Here is a 22,376-nt window from a genome sequence, read left to right on the forward strand (position 1 = left end):
GATTCATCCGTCGAGAAAAAATCAATCACGAAGTTTCGAAATTGAAACCGTCGACGAGAGAAAGAGATAGAGAAGAGAAAGAAATAGAGAAGACAGAAAGAAAGCGTGAATGTATGACGCGTGTCTTCAAGACACGTTACTTGCATTGCTTAATTAAGCCACATTCCTTCGTTTATTACGTAATTGTTCTTTTTTTTAAATATTAATTAGCTCAAGCAACACATTAAGCCACAGCGTTAATGATGCTCTAAAGGTTTTAAATGTTTTCAATCATGACAATAGGATGAGGGAGTGTAAACTTTTAAATGGTAGTAATCGTTGAAATAAACATGTAATGAATAAAAACAAGAAAATATTAAAGAGATTCGAGGTTTAAATCTATCATATTTGAAGGCCACTCACTGTCTTCAACTAGTTCGGATGCTACATCAAAAGGACTACTACTTTCAAATAACTACTCTCTGTCAAAACATCAAGGAATGGGCTTTGATCTTGTTGATCATGTTGTATACATATGAATTAGTCGCTTAATTTTAGACCGGTACTTTCCACTTAGATAAAATCCTATTTTAATTTACTTTTGGATCCTTGTCTCGGATTTTATCATGTGAAAGATCAAAGACCAAGATTCTCTACTTGAACAAATATGTCTATTGTTTTTCGATGGTGTGTAAAACAAGCATATATATATATTGTTTTTTTTTTTAATAATCACAAGTCTATATTTTCAAGAGATATACATTGTTGTGGGCATGTGGCGTTGGTTTTATTTTTCTTTTATGTCTTGTTGCAATCTATACTATTAAAAGAGAAATACAAAACTAAAATTACCCTGAATTTTCATTATATTTACAATGTAATGCCACTGGTATAATAAATAAAGCTATAATTAAAGATACTGTCTTGCCATTTCTACACCCAAAATTTTCGGTCAACCATTCTCTCTCTATCACATTAAATCCGTACGTTTGTTTTGGGCTTATTATTGGCCCAGATCAAATCACTACTACTATTACTCCAAAACCAATTCTTTTTAAAATAAACAAATGGAAGTTGTAATTTAGATGCACCCTATCACGAAATAATTAGATTGATGAATCAACGAACCCTACCATTCAAGATGAAAAACACCCTACAGATTACCAAATTGTATGACTCCAACAATATTAAAACTATTTGATTGTTTTCGTTCTAAATCTATATTATTAGAATAGAAATACAAAATTGAACTAACTCTGAATTTTTTATTTTATTTATAATGGTATACCACTAAAGTATTAAATGAAGTTATATTTAAAGGGATTTTGTATTTCCTTATTTACATAATAAATTCAAGTATTTAATATATTTTCCTAATTTAAATAATAGATTTTCTTAATCGAATCTTAACCAAAATAGATATTCTAATAAATTTTGTATTAACATATAATATTTTTAATATTTAGTAATAAGAAAAATAAAATAAAAATCACACATACAAAATAATTTATTCATAAATTATTAGTATAGCACTTTCAATAATATAAGTCCAATTAGTTATAAATTTTAGATATTTTATATAGTATACTGGGATATAATAGACGATTAAATTCACAAAATATAATTATTCAAAATAATAAATAAAATTGTTGTTTTAAAAATTTTATATTAACAATTATGTAATACTTATTAATTTACAAATACAAATATATATATTATCATTAGTACAAAGAAAAAAAACTAAAGTGAAAGCAAATATTTATACGGCTACAGGTCAAGCCATATAAATAAATAACAACAGCGTAAAATTATTATTTTAACAAATTTATTTTTAATTCTAATTATTTTTATATATTTTATGTATTTATAAATTTATTTTATTTTCTTTTAAAGGATGTTAAGATTTTTGGAATTGGAAAAAAATTATGATACACCTCTGTATTATTTTAGTTAAGAATTTTAAAATTTATCAAAATATTTTATTAAATTTTAAATCTTATTATAACTACAAATATTAATTTTATATTAAAATTTATATTTAAATATTACAACATATCATTTAGTATAAAACAAAATAAAAACTAAAAACATAAAATAAATACCCGCCCGACCAGTTGTTATTATTACTGAAATAAATTTCACAATTTCTCACTGTAGACATCCAAGTATAGAACAATATTCAGAAAACATGACTAATTTATTCTACTGGTTTGTGAATTGATAATGTGTCTATTTATATATTTTTCCTAAATTTGTAATGATACCTCATAAGTCCATGCACAAAGATTCTCTCAGCAAGCAGTAAATCGTAAGGTGTTGTAACCTTCAAAAGAAAATGACAATTTCAGCAAATAGCAATCAAGACATGTAAAAATGAATTTGATTCTGTCAACAGTAAAAAGGCTAAAGTTAGTGTTTTATTTACCTTGATGTTTGTGTAAGATCCTTGAGTGACATCAACAATCGAAACATCATCTGTTACCTCTAAACCTTCTGTTTCAGATATGTAGTACACAAAACAACAATCAGTCATGTTTGATTTCTTAATCACATGAACATAGTATTTAGAATAGTTTATTCTGGCTCAGGAAAGAAAAGAGGTATAAACCTGAAGTCCACTGTGAACAGAGTCTTGCCTTTATTTGCTAGGAAGAGCGAAATTAAGATTAACATCAATTGATTCTTCATATTTTATAAGAAGACCACAACCAAATGCTCTGTAAAATCTCTCAACCAAAAATATAACTAGGTTAATTATTTTTAATAGATAAACTACCTATAAATTAAAAACGAGTTTCACTAATTTGATAATCCAAAATCACTTTAAAAAAGAAAAAAAGAAAAGCAAACATAATGCCAGGAAGTACAATTACATGCTTGGGACATGTGAATTCATAAAAGCAAAGGCAAAGAATGGTGCACATCCAAGAAAGTTACGAATGATGGAGCTGAATGGTGCATGACCTAAAAGGTACACTGAGACTTGACCACTCAAAATTCACGGTACACCAGAATAATGGAACTATACGTGATTAAATTTATTTTTTTCTTTCCCCTGCCTCTATAAATGCACACATAGAGACACTATCATTTTATAAACCAACAACCTCTCATTATCTTCTTCAGTCTCTTTTTCATATCATGGATCCAGATTATCTGCACGAGAGAGTAACAGAGATTTACGGCACAAATATCACTCTCCGATCGCAAATATCACGGCATCCAAATGGGCTTTGCGTTCGGAGAGTGATATTTGTGCCGTAAATCTCTGTTACTCTCTCGTGCAGATAATCTGGATCCATGATATGAAAAAAGAGAGTGAAGAAGATAATGAGAGGTTGTTGGTTTATAAAATGGTAGTGTCTCTGTGTGTGCATTTATAGAGGCAGATGATACAAAAAAAAATAAATTTAATCACGTATAGTTCCATTATTCTTGTGTACCGTGAATTTTGAGTGGTCAAATCTCAGTGTACCTTCTAGGTCGTGCACCATTCAGCTCCATTCGTAACCTTCTTGGATGTGCACAATTCTTTGCCTTTGCTTTTATGAATTCACATGTCGCAAGCATGTAATTGTATTTCCTGGCATTATGTTTGCTTTTTTTTTTTCTTTTTAAAGTGATTTTAGATTATCAAATTAGTGAAACTCGTTTTTAATTTATGGGTAGTTTATCTATTAAAAATAATTAAATTAGTTATACTTCTGGTTGAGAGATTTTACAGAGCATTTGTTTAATTTTTCACAGGAAATCGATGTGAACACTGAGCTTGTTTGCATCCACGACTCAGCCAGACCATTGGTGGACACTGAAGAGTTTCTTGTGATGGTTTTGTTACTTTAAGGTACTTAAAGATGGTTGGGCGGTTGGAGCAGCAGTACTTGGTGTTCCAGCTAAAGCTACAATCAATGAGGTACAAACTCTTCAGTTTATTATGCAAAAGCGTTAAGTTAATGGTCATCATCTGGTTTGTTAGATGAAGATAGATGTTTTGTTAGACTTCAGGTGGACACTGAAGAGTTTCTTGTGATGGTTTTGTTACTTTAAGGTACTTAAAGATGGTTGGGCGGTTGGAGCAGCAGTACTTGGTGTTCCAGCTAAAGCTACAATCAATAAGGTACAAACTCTTCAGTTTATTATGCAAAAGCGTTAAGTTAACGGTCATCATCTGGTTTGTTAGATGAAGATAGATGTTTTGTTAGACTTGTGGTTTTAAACAATTTCAATGTATGCTTTCTCTTTCGGTATTTCGTATAACAAAACCGACTAGGCAGGGAAAAAAAAAAGAAGAAGTTAACAATGTGGTGAATTAACCAGCAACTACAATATGTTGAGAGCGGTTTGGCATACCTTGCAGAGATGATCTAAAAGGGCCGTGGAAGCTTTCCGACGATACCAGCAGCAGCAGAGAAATCATACTTGAACAATAGCGAGGTATCGATAACTCTTGCATGATCCATCTTTAAAGCTTTGAGATCCTTGTTCAGAAGGTGACCGACCATTATAGTTTCCGTAGGAAACAATTCCAGCAATTTTTCCTGAGTAAAAAAAAAAGATACACTTAGATGATGATGATGATGACAGGCCAAAACAAAAAGCTGAAAAAAGTCTACTACTTAGACCGACCTGTATATCCGACAAAGGAGTAGCGTTTGATAGATGAAGAGCAAAACAATCGAGTCCGGTAATACTAGTCCGGAAGTTAATAACTGGCTCATTTGGTTTGACAAGCACATCAAGAATCACCTAGAGTGTGTTGCATTTGATGAATTATTATTGGAAAGGATTCTCAAGAATAATAATAATAATAATTTAAAAAGAAAAGAAAAGAAGAAAGACCTTGAGATTGCGGTCAACGGCAGCAACTCTTACAGCAGCTTCAGTGTTGTCTTGACAGAGAACCTTCTCGCAACAAAGGGCAATCATGTCGGTTATGGCAATACTTTTAGCATAAGGCATCCTTGAGCGGAAAGAGTAGGAAATTTCTGCTGCGAGATCGTTTAAAGGATCAACAATGGGGCTCCCTATGATTCCCGTAAGGACCCAGTCCTTGGACTTGTACGGGATCAAAAAGTCGAATGGGTACTCCTCATGTGTAAGCGTCTTTCTAACTAGTCTCTGCTCAGCTGTCTCTTTCGGGTGATTGCATGAGTAGCGGCGAACCAGTGGACGGCTGGGATTCATAAGCAAAGCCAATTTCTGTGAACAAACAAACAAACAAACAAAAAAACAATAATCTTTAAGTTGGTCCCAAAAATAAATAAATAAAAAACAATTTTATTACCCTCGAATCGTCTGTCTTGATGATTGAAGTAAGGAATTGGATCAAGGTCTCGGCTTTTCGGTTACGGGGATCGTTAAAATAATCCCTTGTCGGGTCGCAAAATTTTAGAAATTCAAGCCATGTTCCGTGCTCCCCTGACAAACCCTTCTCTTGAGCTGCTATCACCAGCTCTACCAATTCCTACAACCACAATCAACCATGTTATTACATATAGAGAGAAAGAGAGCAAAATCGACCATCTGATCCCCAAAAATATATATAACTCTATTGTCGATCACTTACGTTTGTCTCCCTTGTGGCTATTATGTGCTCCATAACCTAAACCCGAGCGGCGCAATACCTAGAATAGACACTACCTAAAATGACACTACCTAAAAAGAATTGAAAACACAAAACTAAAATAAAAACAAAAACAAAGAAAAAATAAACTAAAAGTAAAACTCTATCAGAATTTTCTTTTAAAAAGGAAAAGAATGCTCGGATCTATCTATCTATCTATAAATTAAAGAAAATTTGTCAATAGAAAACAAAAAAAAATCTCTTGGTATAAAAACATCACTAAGTTGCTAATGACAATGTGGTGGACGCAGATAGCGTAGGAATGGTATTATTATCTTTATCCTAGAAATTTATTGAGAAATTGCCAAAAATACCATTTTCATAGTACCACTTTTCATGTTTACACTAACCACTTTTACCACTACTTTTAATGAAGGGTTTAGATTTGAACGTTTAAGATTTAGGGTTTAGATTTTATGTTTTAGGGTTTAGATTTGATGTTTTAGGGTTTAGGGTATAAAGTTTAGGGTTTAGAGTTGAGGATTTAGGGTTTATAGTTGAGGTTTCAGGGTTTAGGGTTTAGGATATTGAATTTAGGGTATATAGTTTAGGGTTTAGGGTTTAGAGTTGAAGATTTAGGGTTTAGGGTTTAGAATTGGGGCTTTAGGATTTAGAGTTTTGGATTAAAATTTTGAAAAACATATAAAAACAAAGATATAAGAGTCTTTAACATTTTAATAAATAAGGTATTTTTGAAAATGTGTAGTTAGTGGTGGTAAAGATGAATAATGGTACCTTCAAAGTGGTATTTTTGAAAATTCCCCAAATTTATTAGGTGTCTCTTATTTTTTTTAATAGTATTTAAGGAGAAAAGTTGAATAAGAGACTTAATTAAAAACCTTGAGATTTTATGTCCTCCATTGCAAGTCTCTAATTTAAGGTTTCATAATCTTCCCATGAAAGCATGAACTTGTTTTGTATGGTGAGAAGAGGGAAAATGTATGGTGAGAAGGATAGAAAATGAAGTTTGTTTGATTAAATGTGTTGCTCGTTTTGTATGGTGAGAAGAGAGAACATGAACTTGTTTTATATAGAGATTGTGGTGGTTACAAGGTTACAAAAGGTCCCTGAATACACTAGAGTACTAAACAAGCAAAAGACAAGACTAGAGAAGACAACACAAGTACTAGAAGGAACGTGACACAATAACAAGTCCGTGACACAAAGGACAAGTCCGTGACTACACACACAAGTAAAGCTTCTTCGTCTTCAGAAGGAACGTACGTGACACAAACTTACAATAATTGAAAGCTTCTTCCACTCTCAATGCTCCTAAAAATCACAAGAACAAGACATAATCATAACAAGAACACAAGTTATTTTAACACACAAAAATATTTTAACAAGCAGAGCAGATGAAAGAGAGAAAGACTAATCCGTGATGCTGCGTATTCCTTTGTCCAATGACTGTTGCTCATCTCTCTTGATCCATCCATCTAAACACACAAAGATAGGAAGGTTTCAGACACGACATGATTAATAAACAAAGACTGTGACATCTAAATTTGCAAACAGAGACAGAACAGGATTAATAAACAACCTGTATTGATGAATCTTCTTCAGCTCTCTTTCCACTGAACATATCAAACGCGAGTTGATCCCTTCATCTCACAACACAAAGACAGAAACACAAAAAATATTAATCACCAGAAAGAAGCCAAATCTAAATTGATAAACTTGCAATAAACAAAACGAAAATGAATCAATATATTTTACACCTAAAGCCAACAGAATGAACAGACAGAAAACATTATCAAAATTGATAAACTTGCAACAAAGATATCACAACTGATCAAAGCCACATGTATGATTGAAGAAGATGCAACAGAAGCTTTACCTGAGCGCGGAGAGCCATTGACAGAGAGCTCCGTCGCCGCCGTTGACGAGAGCCACCGCCAGACCGAATGGAACCTACAAACAAATTTTTTTTTTTTTTTGATCAAAGGAACCTACAAACAAATAAAACTTCTGATCAGAACAAGAAGAAGTTTAATCTAAAACATGCATGATTGAAGAAACAACAATAGATTTACCTTCCGATTCAAGTATCTTAACAGAGAGAGAGCGGTCCTTCGCCGTTGAGGAGACTCACGGAGAGGGAGATAATCCAATCAGCGACGAACTCGAGGAGGCACGAAGATAGAGGGGTTCATCGTCGGTCCATCGAGGAGCCACAAAGAGAGAGACTCTTCGTTTCATCGACGAGCCACGGAGAGACAGGATTCTGTGTCGTCGACGAGCCACGGAGACAGGGAGTTCCGCCGTTTCGTCAAGGAACCACGGAGAGAGAGAGAAAATCGCCTTTGAGAATAGAAGATAGAGAGATTTCGGAAAAAGAGAGAGAACGGAACAGAAGCCACGCTCCTCCTCTCTCCTCTCACTTTGCCTACACGTGTCACTAATAACCGTTTCTTCCTTACCCCAAATAAGGAACGCCTCTTCTATTTATTTCTGTTTTTGATTTTCTTTTAAATCATAATTAACATAATGTTTTTTTATACTCCAAATCTTTCCTCTAGTTGTTGATTTTTACATTGATCTGTGGTTTTATACATATATGTGTTGTGGTGTGTGTGCAGGTTGTTATCAAAGATATTATAAGCAAAAGCGTTGTAACGCAGTTTAAAGCACATAAGAGTCCAATTTCAGCTTTGAGCTTTGATCCAAGCGGCATGCTTCTTGTGACGGCTTCGATTCAGGGGCATAATATTAACGTCTTCAGAATATTGCCGAGAGCCTCTACAAGTACAAGCAGTGATGCGTCTTTTGTGCATCTCTTCAGGCTCCAGCGTGGGTTTACTAATGCGGTAGTTTGAAGGAGATTTCAAAATCCTAGAATAACATTGACTTTCACCTATTGGTTAGGGATTAATCTGAAGGAGATTTAATATTTTCAGGTGATACAATACATCAGTTTCAGCAATGATAGCAGTTTGATAGCCATCAGCTCTTCAAGAGGGACAAGTCATCTCTTTGAGATTAATCCCGAGGGAGAAGGGAATAATGCTCCTGTTCTATCTGCTGTTAATAGGATAAGAAGCGGAAACATCAGCGGGTGGATGGGAACAATGAGCGGTGCTGCTGCAGCAGCAGCTGGGATGGTTGGAGGCTCTCTACCTGGTGCAACCGCATCAGCTTTCTGTTACTCCGTTGAACAGAACAAGAACAACAACCACTATGGTTCTTCTGCTGCTACTTCTGATGATAACTTGAAGAGGAACCTTCTGGTGTTTGCTCCTTCTGGATGTATGACACAGTATGCGTTGAAGCCTAATCAGGTTGAGGGCGGTGGTCATGAGATGGCAGGGTTTGATTTTGAGTCTGGTTCGGAGACTGAAGGGAAAGTAGGGGTTGAGCCGATGAGGAGGTGGTCTATGATTCAGAACCAGTCCAGAAGAGAGATGCAAGATCAGCACAGTGACGTGTATGGAGGAGGTGGAGCAAGTTCGGATTCTAAAAGTAGAGTGTTTCCGGAGATTGTTAGGAAGCAGAGTGCTGAGGAGTCTTGGAAAGTTACTAAGAAAGGAAAGGCTCGTGGGGAGGATAAGCATCAGATGTACATGTCTGAAGCAGAACTGCAAATGTATCAGCCGTCTCAGTTACCATTATGGGGAAGGAGAAATGTAAAAAAAACTCTCTTTTTATTTTATTTCTTGTTATGTGTTAAGTGTGAATGTCTCTAAATACTTTTTGTTGTTTGCACAAAACAGTTTAGGTTTCAAGAGTGGGTGTTGGATGTGGATGAAGAGAGTAATGGTGGAGGAGGGGAGATGGATATTGAAGGAATCCAAACAAGAACGATTGAAGGAAGAACGAGAGGTTTGGTTCCAGTGTGGGGTTATCTGCAGTCTCCAAAACCCCAACAAGTGACGGGAGAGTGAGTTTCTGGAATCTGCTTACTCTCACTACATATATTTTCTCTTGATACTAATATTATGCCACAGATCATTCCAGAGTCCAAGAAACACTACACAAGGTGATCAGGTGGCTCCTCTAGAGTGTCATGGAACAGAGACCGAGTTCGGAGTTGTACATGGCAAGGACGAGAACTTGAGATCAGAAGAAGAGAGCGTGATGTCTGAAGAAAGTAGCCCGATATCAGAGGAAGAGACCTAAAACACGCCTGGAAATAACGAAGGTGGTCTGCAGAGGAGGATGAAGATGACTTGGAATAGAAGGTCATGTTGCTATTGTTTTATTCTTTTCACCACAAACTCAGCTTCAAGTTCAACAACAGAGGAACAATCATAACTGTGGAAAAATTGTATAGAAAATGGAAAAGAAAAAAATGGACTTATTATTTATAGATGTAAATAGAAATATACTTTTCTTTTGTTACGGATGCCCTTTGATTCATGAACATCTTAGCATGTAAACGAAGCTAGAAAGATTTAAGACTGTTTGCTGTACACTTGAACAAGTTTTTGAACATAAAGAAAAGTTTCTCCCACTGAAAAATGTGTTCAAAACATGAAAAACGTGTTTTGAATGATTAAAATAATTTGAGCTCATAGAGCTATACATGTTTTAGACAAAATTTAAAACAATCTTCTTCTGATGGGATGTATGTTATATTTTTATTAGGTAGGTAACCCAAGAGTTTTACTGATTACGTCCAAGGAATGGTACAATAATACAATGACTGACTTTTAGTGAATATAATTTAGGATTTTCAAAATGATCTTGAAACTAGGCAGGCATGTTTATTTATCTACGGTTTAAACTGTCTAAATGAATGTTAAGGAATGTTAATCTTCTTAAAATGCTTGTCTACGTACGCCAGTACGCAAGAATGGATCCGTAAACATGGAGCAATATTGTTGTTATTCCGAATCTAAACAAGGGAAACCAGACAACATAATCTTTTTTTTTTAAATGTAGATCTTTAAATTTTGATTTTTTTTTGTAGTTAAATTCTATTTAAACAATATGAATTTGATAAAATATTTTTTTTTAAATTGTTACGTTAATTTCTGGTCGGAAACTCGATTGTTGACACACTCGTCTCGGGATGGGCTTTGGAATAATATAGATTATACTGTGGAATCTTTTTGTCAACTTTTTCAATAATAAATTTAAACACTGGTATTAAAATCCTAACCACATGAAAACTAATTGGGAGATGCCTTTGGAAACAATATATTCATTGCTTCGAGCAAACGATATTTGTCAATGTTATTCGAGTGAATATTGCAACTAAACACATGGAGAGTTATTGATTCCTATAAAGTTATTTCTTGGGGTTGTAGGCCTACTCAATTAACATTGGAAAACCCTACTTAAATATCTTATTCATTATTGTACTCATTTTTGTTTCACTGCACTATTATTGTACTTGTATTTTTTTGTCTGCTTTATTTTCTTTTGTCAGCTCATTATCGTACTTATGTTTGCATTAGATTTGAGAATAACATTTATACCAAAAGTAAGAAAATAATGCTACATCTCAATCAGATTTAACATTTAAATAATACTACTATACTTATCCTTACAGAACCATGTTTTTTCTACGAGTCTCGTGCTTCTATAGTTTTCTTTCTGTAAAAATGATCTCTGGCTATTACAACATTTCAACAAGAATCAGAGCAAAAATACAACACAAAAATTATATCACTGCGGACGGAAAATTGTTCGACTGAACTTTTTACCTTGAACTCCAACTTCGGATTTAAACAAGAACGCCTATAGATTTCAACAATCTTTTCCGGGGGGTTCATTTTAATCTGCAAGAAAGGAAAACAATTGGCACTCTTATAAAAATAATTGGCATGCAAATTTAAGCAACGAATGTACATAGACTAGAAAATAAGCAACAAATAATTTTAGAAAATAACGATTGTAAAGAGAAGATTAGAAAGAGCAACAAATATTTTTAAGGAAAATAACGATTTTAAAATATGTTCAGAACATTTTTAGAAAATAAGCAACGAAAGAGCAATGAATGTACAAAGATTACAAAGAGCAACAAATAACTTTAGAAAATAACGATTGTGAAAACGATTGGAAAGAGTTTGATAAAAGAAAAATATTAGAAAGAGCAACGAATATTTTTAGGAAATAACGATTCTAAAAACATGTTCAGAACATTTTTAGCAATTAAGCAACGAAAAAGATTACAAAGATTGTGTGAAGCCATTACTTGGAAAGTTTATAGAAAATAATCAATGAAACAACAACGAATGTACAAAGATTGTAAAGCCATTACTTGGAGAGTGAATGTACGAAGATTAGGAAAAACAGCTACCCGAACTGAGTGATGATTTTTTTTGTCACAAGACTTGCGTGATGATTTTCTTTGATTCGGATATTTTTTTTTTAACAACAATTCGGAGATGTTTATTTATAGGCTTATAGCACTATTGTCACAAGACTTGAGTGAATATTCGTCGAATATTCTTCAAATATTATTGGTACATATTTTTAGAATAATTTCTTTTTTTTCTGTGTCAGATTTCATTCAAGCTTCATCACTCAGTCAATTTCAAAGGACCCCTAAAACAATACAACCTTTATTTATTTTATTCATCATCAATTAAGTTGCTAAAAAAAATAAAAAATTCATCATGATAATCATTGCAAGTCCGACGCACTAAACAATATGAATTTGATAAAATATATTTTTTTAAAAATTGTTACGTTAATTTCTGGTCGGAAACTCGACTGTTGACACACTCGTCTCGGGATGGGCTTTGGAATAATATAGATTATACTGTGGAATCTTTTTGTCAACTTTTTCAATAATAAATTTAAAACACTGGTATTAAGATCCTAACCACATGAAAAACTAATTGGGAGATGCCTTTGGAAACAATAGATGCATTGCTTCGAGCAAACGATATTTGTCAATGTTATTCGAGTGAATATTGCAACTAAACACATGGAGAGTTATTGGTTCCTATAAATTTATTTCTTGGGGTTGTAGGCCTACTCAATTAACATTGGAAAACCCTACTTAAATATCTTATTCATTATTGTACTCATTTTTGTTTTACTGCACTATTATTGTACTTGTATTTTTTTGTCTGCTTTATTTTCTTTTGTCAGCTCATTATTGTACTTATGTTTGCATTAGATTTGAGAATAACATTTATACCAAAAGTAAGAAACTAATGCTACATCTCAATCAGATTTAACATTTAAATAATACTACAATGAATATACTTATCCTTACAGAACCATGTTTTTTCTACGAGTCTCGTGCTTCTATAGTTTTCTTTCTGTAAAAATGATCTCTGGCTATTACAACATTTCAACAAGAATCAGAGCAAAACAACAACACAAAAAATTATATCACTGCGGACGGAAAATTGTTCGACTGAACTTTTACCTTGAACTCCAACTTCGGACCTTGCTAGACGACTTGCTTGGGGCCTCGTCAGGATTTAAACAAGAACGCCTATAGATTTCCACAATCTTTTCCGGGGGGTTCATTTTAATCTGCAAGAAAGGAAAACAATTGGCACTCTTATAAAATAATTGGCATGCAAATTTAAGCAACGAATGTACAGAGACTAGAAAATAAGCAACAAATAATTTTAGAAAATAACGATTGTAAAGAGAAGATTAGAAAGAGCAACAAATATTTTTAGGAAAATAACGATTTTAAAATATGTTCAGAACATTTTTAGAAATAAGCAACGAAAGAGCAATGAATGTACAAAGATTACAAAGAGCAACAAATAACTTTAGAAAATAACGATTGTGAAAACGATTGGAAAGAGTTTGATAAAAGAAAAATATTAGAAAGAGCAACGAATATTTTTAGGAAATAACGATTCTAAAAACATGTTCAGAACATTTTTAGCAATTAAGCAACGAAAAAGATTACAAAGATTGTGTGAAGCCATTACTTGGAAAGTTTATAGAAAATAATCAATGAAACAGCAACGAATGTACAAAGATTGTAAAGTCATTACTTGGAGAGTGAATGTACGAAGATTAGGAAAAACAGCTACCCGAACTGAGTGATGATTTTTTTTTTGTCACAAGACTTGCGTGATGATTTTCTTTGATTCGGATATTTTTTTTTGAACAACAATTCAGAGATGTTTATTTACAGGCTTATAGCACTATTGTCACAAGACTTGAGTGAATATTCGTCGAATATTCTTCATATATTATTGGTAAATATTTTTAGAATAATTTCTTTTTTTTAGTGTCAGATTTCATTCAAGCTTCATCACTCAGTCAATTTCAAAGGACCCCTAAAACAATACAACCTTTATTTATTTTATTCATCATCAATTAAGTTGCTAAAAAAATAAAAAATTCATCATGATAATCATTGCAAGTCCGACGCACTAAACAATATGAATTTGATAAAAATATATATTTAAAAAATTGTTACGTTAATTTCTGGACGGAAACTCGAATGTTGACACACTCGTCTCGGGATGGGCTTTGAAATAATATAGATTATACTGTGGAATCTTTTTGTCAACTTTTTCAATAATAAATTTAAACACTGGTATTAAGATCCTAACCACATGAAAAACTAATTGGGAGATGCCTTTGGAAACAATAGATTCATTGCTTCGAGCAAATGATATTTGTCAATGTTATTCGAGTGAATATTGCAACTAAACACATGGAGAGTTATTGATTCCTATAAAGTTATTTCTTGGGGTTGTAGGCCTACTCAATTAACATTGGAAAAACCCTACTTAAATATCTTATTCATTATTGTACTCATTTTTGTTTCACTGCACTATTATTGTACTTGTATTTTTTTGTCTGCTTTATTTTTTTTTGTCAGCTCATTATTGTACTTATGTTTGCATTAGATTTGAGAATAACATTTATACCAAAAGTAAGAAAATAATGCTATATCTCAATCAGATTTAACATTTAAATAATACTACAATGAATATACTTATCGTTACAGAACCATGTTTTTTCTACGAGTCTCGTGCTTTTATAGTTTTCTTTTTCTGTTAAAATGATCTCTTGCTATTACAGCATTTCAACAAGAATCAGAGCAAAACAACAACACAAAAAATTATATCACTGAGATATATGAGCAGCATAAATCATTTACGAATATCCACTTTACTAAAACAATTTCACTAATATAATCTTTGACTAGAAGGATGGTACTTGGATAGCATGCTAGCTACAACTACTGTCTGCCTCTCAAGAAACCCAACATAAAAAAAATCCAAAATCACTTTTAAAAAAACACATATAATGCTCCAAGAAGTACAATAATGCTTGATGGTGCGAGGATTCATAAAAACAAAAGTTCTGCAAAGATGAATGGTACACATAGTGGAGCTGAATGGTACACACAGTTAATGCTCCAATGTACACATAATGGGACTTCACTACTCAAAACTCACGGATCAAGAAGTTAACATAATGAGTGTGGAAAATGATGATATACAAAATAAATTACGGGGCATTGTTTTTCTTTTATTTTTTGAATGCCTCTATAAATACACACATAGACACTAAAATTTTATAAACCAACAACATACTTTCTTCTCATTATCTTCTCCATATTCTTTTTCATAATATGGATCCAGCTTATTTGCATGAGAGAGTAACAGAGATTCACAGCACATAAATCAATCTCAACTCACCAAACCCACATGGATGCTATATTGCAGTGGATGCAAGATTGTTCAGTCGACTGATTTACCGTGAACCCGGTCATCCTTAGTTCTTAATGGAGCAAATTGTTTACGGGAACAGTAGGGAGATTCTAAACAGACATTTGCCGCATCATGCGAAGAACAGTCAAGCTGTAAATGTATGTTTAGAATCTCCCAACTGTTCCCATAAGCAATTTTCTCCACTAACAACTCATGATGATCGCGTCCGGGGTAACTCAGTCGCCTGAACAATCTTGCATCCACCATAATATAGCATCCATATGGGTTATCATGTGGCTCCTCTAGAAGGTCATGGAACAGAGACCAAGTTCAGAGTTGTACATGGCAAGGAAGAGAACTTGAGATCAGAAGAAGAGAGCGTGAGGTCTGAAGAAGGTAGCTCGATATCAAAACATGAAAAAACGTTTTTGAAAATTAAAATATTTTGAGTTATAGACCCGTACATGTTTTTGACAAAATCCACATTATATCATGTAATTTAACTCAGTTTTGAAGAACAATCTTCTTCCAATAGGATGCATGTGACCAATTATATTTTTATTAGGAAGGTAACCCAAAAGTTTTATGGATTACTCCCAAGGAAGGGTACAATGAATAACTTTTAATGAACATAATTGTAGATTTTCAAAATGACCTTGAAGCTAGGCGAGCATGTTTGTTTACCTACGCTTTAAGCTGCCTAAATGAATGTTAAGGAATGTTAATCTTCTTAAAATGCTTGTCTACGTACGCCAGTACGCAAGAATGGATCCGTAAACATGGAGCAATATTGTTGTTATTCCGAATCTAAACAAGGGAAACCAGACAACATAATCTTTTTTTTTTAAATGTAGATCTTTAAATTTTGATTTTTTTTGTAGTTAAATTCTATTTAAACAATATGAATTTGATAAAATATTTTTTTTTAAAATTGTTACGTTAATTTCTGGTCGGAAACTCGATTGTTGACACACTCGTCTCGGGATGGGCTTTGGAATAATATAGATTATACTGTGGAATCTTTTTGTCAACTTTTTCAATAATAAATTTAAACACTGGTATTAAAATCCTAACCACATGAAAACTAATTGGGAGATGCCTTTGGAAACAATATATTCATTGCTTCGAGCAAACGATATTTGTCAATGTTATTCGAGTGAATATTGCAACTAAACACATGGAGAGTTATTGATTCCTATAAAGTTATTTCTTGGGGTTGTAGGCCTACTCAATTAACATTGGAAAACCCTACTTAAATATCTTATTCATTATTGTACTCATTTTTGTTTCACTGCACTATTATTGTACTTGTATTTTTTTGTCTGCTTTATTTTCTTTTGTCAGCTCATTATCGTACTTATGTTTGCATTAGATTTGAGAATAACATTTATACCAAAAGTAAGAAAATAATGCTTCATCTCAATCAGATTTAACATTTAAATAATACTACTATACTTATCCTTACAGAACCATGTTTTTTCTACGAGTCTCGTGCTTCTATAGTTTTCTTTCTGTAAAAATGATCTCTGGCTATTACAACATTTCAACAAGAATCAGAGCAAAAATACAACACAAAAATTATATCACTGCGGACGGAAAATTGTTCGACTGAACTTTTTACCTTGAACTCCAACTTCGGATTTAAACAAGAACGCCTATAGATTTCAACAATCTTTTCCGGGGGGTTCATTTAATCTGCAAGAAAGGAAAACAATTGGCACTCTTATAAAAATAATTGGCATGCAAATTTAAGCAACGAATGTACAGAGACTAGAAAATAAGCAACAAATAATTTTAGAAAATAACGATTGTAAAGAGAAGATTAGAAAGAGCAACAAATATTTTTAAGGAAAATAACGATTTTAAAAATATGTTCAGAACATTTTTAGAAAATAAGCAACGAAAGAGCAATGAATGTACAAAGATTACAAAGAGCAACAAATAACTTTAGAAAATAACGATTGTGAAAACGATTGGAAAGAGTTTGATAAAAGAAAAATATTAGAAAGAGCAACGAATATTTTTAGGAAATAACGATTCTAAAAAACATGTTCAGAACATTTTTAGCAATTAAGCAACGAAAAAGATTACAAAGATTGTGTGAAGCCATTACTTGGAAAGTTTATAGAAAATAATCAATGAAACAGCAACGAATGTACAAAGATTGTAAAGCCATTACTTGGAGAGTGAATGTACGAAGATTAGGAAAAACAGCTACCCGAACTGAGTGATGATTTTTTTTTGTCACAAGACTTGCGTGATGATTTTCTTTGATTCAGATATTTTTTTTTTAACAACAATTCGGAGATGTTTATTTATAGGCTTATAGCACTATTGTCACAAGACTTGAGTGAATATTCGTCGAATATTCTTCAAATATTATTGGTAAATATTTTTAGAATAATTTCTTTTTTTTCTGTGTCAGATTTCATTCAAGCTTCATCACTCAGTCAATTTCAAAGGACCCCTAAAACAATACAACCTTTATTTATTTTATTCATCATCAATTAAGTTGCTAAAAAAAATAAAAAATTCATCATGATAATCATTGCAAGTCCGACGCACTAAACAATATGAATTTGATAAAATATATTTTTTTAAAAATTGTTACGTTAATTTCTGGTCGGAAACTCGACTGTTGACACACTCGTCTCGGGATGGGCTTTGGAATAATATAGATTATACTGTGGAATCTTTTTGTCAACTTTTTCAATAATAAATTTAAACACTGGTATTAAGATCCTAACCACATGAAAAACTAATTGGGAGATGCCTTTGGAAACAATAGATGCATTGCTTCGAGCAAACGATATTTGTCAATGTTATTCGAGTGAATATTGCAACTAAACACATGGAGAGTTATTGGTTCCTATAAATTTATTTCTTGGGGTTGTAGGCCTACTCAATTAACATTGGAAAACCCTACTTAAATATCTTATTCATTATTGTACTCATTTTTGTTTTACTGCACTATTATTGTACTTGTATTTTTTTGTCTGCTTTATTTTCTTTTGTCAGCTCATTATTGTACTTATGTTTGCATTAGATTTGAGAATAACATTTATACCAAAAGTAAGAAAATAATGCTACATCTCAATCAGATTTAACATTTAAATAATACTACAATGAATATACTTATCCTTACAGAACCATGTTTTTTCTACGAGTCTCGTGCTTCTATAGTTTTCTTTCTCTAAAAATGAAGCACGAGACTCGTAGAATGGGTCCGTAAACATGACAACAATATTGTTAAAGCTCATTACTGTTACTGCTGAGTTTATATTCAAGAGGAATTTTAGTTATCTATATTATTAAAACTGAATTACATTTCTTAAAATCCTCTTGATTTTTGAACGTACTTACAACAGTGTCATTGCTTCTAATTTTAATGTTAATATATTTTATTTTTAAAAACTGTTTATTCCCTTAAATTACTCCATAACACAACTACTATATCTACTTACCATATTTACAAGATTTAATTAATATTTAAACTTTTAACTCTAAATAATAGTGCACTAGGTGTTTACCTGCACTATGTGCATGAATAAATTTTTAAATTTAAATTAAACTTAAAACTACCTTTTAATATATTTAATAATTTAAAATATTGATTAGCTTTATCTTTACATTTAGTAGTATATTTAAATATTTTCAATATATACAAAATATTGTTATTATTATGTCTTTGTTATGTGTTTTAAGAATAATTAAAATAAATTTTAATACTAATAAAACAATTTATCTTCAATAATGATTTTTGATATTAAAATATTTTAAAAACTTTTCAAAATATCTAAAATGAATTTTCCAGTGACTATAATCTTAATATCATATAATAAATTTTGCTTAAATATTTTATTTATTTTTAAATATGGTCATGAACTTTAAAAAGTAACATATTCTTTGAAATATATTTTTGTCAAGATAGACTAAATTTTGAAAATGTAAAACAATATAAATGCTAAAATATAGAGCCTTTGTTTTATTTACAGTATATATAAAAATTTAATTATGAGATATAAATTCAAGAATGAAATACTTTCTTATAATTTTACAATATCTGGATAAATTTTTATTATAAACATTAAAATATATAAAATAAGAAAAATATTGATAAATTTAGTTGTTTTACTACCTTGTTCAAAGTGTAGTTTAATATCAATTCCATCTCAGATTTAAATTATTTTATTTATATCTTTTAGTTTATGGTAATAATTATACACTCAATCTTTTAACTATGGTAAATTAACATTTTATATTTGAATTTCTATAATTGAGTGTATGTAGTAAATGTATTATACAATGTCATCATTTAAGTGAGCCATGTCATAATTTTTTTGCTAAAATGATTGTGTGAAGACATGTGTCAAAATCACTTTATGAATAATTTTTATGAGATTATTCACTTATCTCTACATATGACAACAAACAAAACTTCATTTTTTTCTAAATGATACCATGCACGTAAAATATCAAAATACTAATGTAATATTAATATTTTATTAATCACAATTTTATCATTATTTGGTAAAAAAAGTATTTAAATTCATTCAAAAATCAGTAAAAATATTCTACTTATATATTTTGAATTTTTTTACTTTACTTTTCTTTAAATTTATATGAATTATTCTGTATTTTATTAAAAATAATAAAATGTCCTTTTATCTGAATTATTTAAAATTATTTGAAAAATGAGAACTAAACCAAATTGAACTCCAAATTTTATCAGGTTCCTACTAACATTGTTAGCGGAAGCAAACCAAAAATCAAAATAGCTAAACCGAAACCAAACCCAAAATCATAAATAATCGAAAAGTTCCTGTTTAGTTTGGACTGAAAAACCGGAAAACAAAAATCACAATTGAACCAAATTGTAAATGATTTTGGTTTGCACTCAGTTGTTTTTTCTTTTTGTGTGAATTCATTGTTATAAATAAAGAAAAAATCTCTAAAACATCATGTGTCAAATATGTAAATAGTGATGTTTAAAGTATGGTGGGCAATTTGTTTAATTTATTCATAGTTTTCAACAACCATTTTAAAAATTGTAGATGGCAAATCATAAGAACTACAAATAGTTACAATCAATTAATCATGTTATTACAAAATTCAGAAAAGTCATTAACTCGTAACAAAGAATTGAACCAACCAACAGCCAAAAAGTACACATAATGCTCCAAGAAGGTAGACAATATACTTGAGACATGTGATGATAAGAGAGTTCGTAAAAGCAAAGGTTATGCAAATCGGAAAGGTAGACATAGTGCTATAAGAAGGTACACATAATGAGAATTGACTACTAACAATGCTTTCAAGATGTACATTATTTGTACACTTTTTCTCACATTGCATTATTGTACTATCTCATTCATTTATTTTTGTTTAATTTATTGGATTGTCACGTTCTATTATTATTATTATTTGAATCAGTTACCTTGTCTTTATGGTGGTAAAAAGTGGCATTATATTTTAAAGATTTAGAGATGAGAAAAAGTGGATTCTATCAGCATTTGGTGGACATTGAAATATAATCATGATGTGAATTCCGTATTTTTGATTACCTTATAGAAGTCTTTTCATAGAGTTGTAATCTCAATATAAAAACATATATTGAATCACACAAATAGTATCAGAAAAATAAGTAATACTAACTTGACTTATTTATTAACAAATGATGCAAACTCTGCTTTTATAACATAATTCATAATAAATGATGCTTTATTAAATTATTTAGCATCACTTCAATGATTTTCTTATAAATATTTATGCATTACATGTTTTATTTTTAAAATGACACATATTATGAGTTTATAGAGTTTCAGTGAAAACAGAGTGATGAGCAAGAGTATAATTGGCACTGAAGATGTGTTGAGCAAGGCTACTGCAATAGGGAAAGCTAGTCATTTTCAAATATTAGGACTCTCAACAAGAGCATACTAATCAACAATATGAAAAGTTTTTTATATATTTTACTTAAGAAACTAGTAGCAGACAAGTCATAAACTAAATTAAACACATAAATTAAACTAAAGAGACAACTACTACTTAGCCGGAACTAGATAAAACACACATACAAACTACAGAAGACCATACTTAACCGAAACTACATAAAACACACATTCAATTAATAATAAGAGGAAGTTAGTTAACCTAAAACAACACACACGACCAACTAACATTTTCTTTTATATTTCATAGTACATACTGGACACGATGAAGATGTACGAAAGTGTTGCTCCTCCTCCATCCACAGCCACGGCAGAATACACCTTTTATGGAAGACCCTTGAGAAGCAAAATAATCTGAATTATTGTACTTATTTTTATATTGAATTTTCATGTCTTATTGAATATTGTACTGGTATCTTATATAGTACATTATTTTTACATTTTTTCTCACATTGCATTATTCTACTATCTCATTCATTCATTTTTGTTTAGTTTATTGGATTCTCATGTTCTGTTATTTTTTTGAATCAATTATATTTTCTTTTTGTAGTGGTAAAAAGTGGCAGTGTATATTAAAGATTCAGATGAGAAAAAGTGGATCTTAGCAGCATTTGGTAGACATTGAAGTATAATTATGATGTTAGTTCCGTATTTGAGATTACAACTTATAGAAGTCTTTTCCTAGAGATGTAATCTCATATAAAAACATATATTGAATCACACAAATAGTATCAGAAAAATAAGTAATACTAGCTTGACTTATTTATTAACAAATGATGTAGATTTTGTTTTTATAACATCAGTCAAAATAAATTATGCTTTATTAAATTATTTATCATCATTTCAATGAGATTTTTATAAATATATATTCATTACATATTTATTTTAAAAATGACACAAATTATGAGGTTATAGAGTTTTAGTGAAAATAGAGTGATGAATAATAGCATAATCGGCACTGAAGATGTGATGAACAAAGCTATTGCAATAAGTAAAACTAGTCATTTTCAAATTACTACTCTCAATAAGAACAGACTAACCAACAATACATAAGAGCATAGTTTTTTATATATTATACATAACACAATAGTAGCGGACAAGGCATAAACCAAATTAAACACATAAATTAAACTAAACAGACAACTACTACTTAGCATAACTAACCGGAACTAGATAAAACACACATTCAAACTACAGAAGATCATATTTAACCAAAACTACATAAAACAT

General features: G+C 31.2%; 2 protein-coding genes across 3 annotated transcripts; one reads left to right on the forward strand and one right to left on the reverse strand.

The window, feature by feature from the left end:
* Positions 1-2,069: 2,069 nt before the first annotated feature.
* LOC108847290 (small RNA degrading nuclease 2) lies at positions 2,070-7,921 on the reverse strand. Of its 2 annotated transcripts, XM_056996086.1 has the most exons (12): positions 7,636-7,921; positions 7,440-7,551; positions 7,143-7,203; positions 6,442-7,038; positions 5,546-5,634; positions 5,264-5,443; positions 4,819-5,178; positions 4,606-4,725; positions 4,330-4,517; positions 2,588-4,082; positions 2,405-2,472; positions 2,070-2,302 (listed from the first exon to the last, which is right to left on the reverse strand). In XM_056996086.1, the coding sequence occupies exons 5-9, from the start codon at positions 5,576-5,578 to the stop codon at positions 4,344-4,346; spliced, it is 867 nt and encodes a 288-aa protein (XP_056852066.1). In that variant the 5' UTR covers positions 5,579-5,634; positions 6,442-7,038; positions 7,143-7,203; positions 7,440-7,551; positions 7,636-7,921; the 3' UTR covers positions 2,070-2,302; positions 2,405-2,472; positions 2,588-4,082; positions 4,330-4,343. The 2 variants fall into 2 exon arrangements, with proteins under 2 accessions (XP_056852066.1, XP_056852067.1); XM_056996087.1 differs by lacking the exons at positions 6,442-7,038; positions 7,143-7,203; positions 7,440-7,551; positions 7,636-7,921 and having other exon boundaries at positions 5,546-6,356.
* Positions 7,608-9,940, forward strand: LOC108845487 (autophagy-related protein 18f-like). Its single transcript, XM_018618693.2, has 5 exons — positions 7,608-7,733; positions 8,122-8,409; positions 8,500-9,225; positions 9,313-9,479; positions 9,547-9,940. Exons 1-5 carry the CDS (start codon positions 7,608-7,610, stop codon positions 9,716-9,718), a joined length of 1,479 nt encoding a protein of 492 aa, XP_018474195.2. The 3' UTR covers positions 9,719-9,940.
* The last annotated feature ends 12,436 nt before the right edge of the window (positions 9,941-22,376 follow it).

The sequence above is a fragment of the Raphanus sativus genome, unplaced genomic scaffold (genome assembly GCF_000801105.2).
Source record: "Raphanus sativus cultivar WK10039 unplaced genomic scaffold, ASM80110v3 Scaffold0120, whole genome shotgun sequence".
Classification (NCBI taxonomy): Eukaryota; Viridiplantae; Streptophyta; class Magnoliopsida; order Brassicales; family Brassicaceae; genus Raphanus; species Raphanus sativus.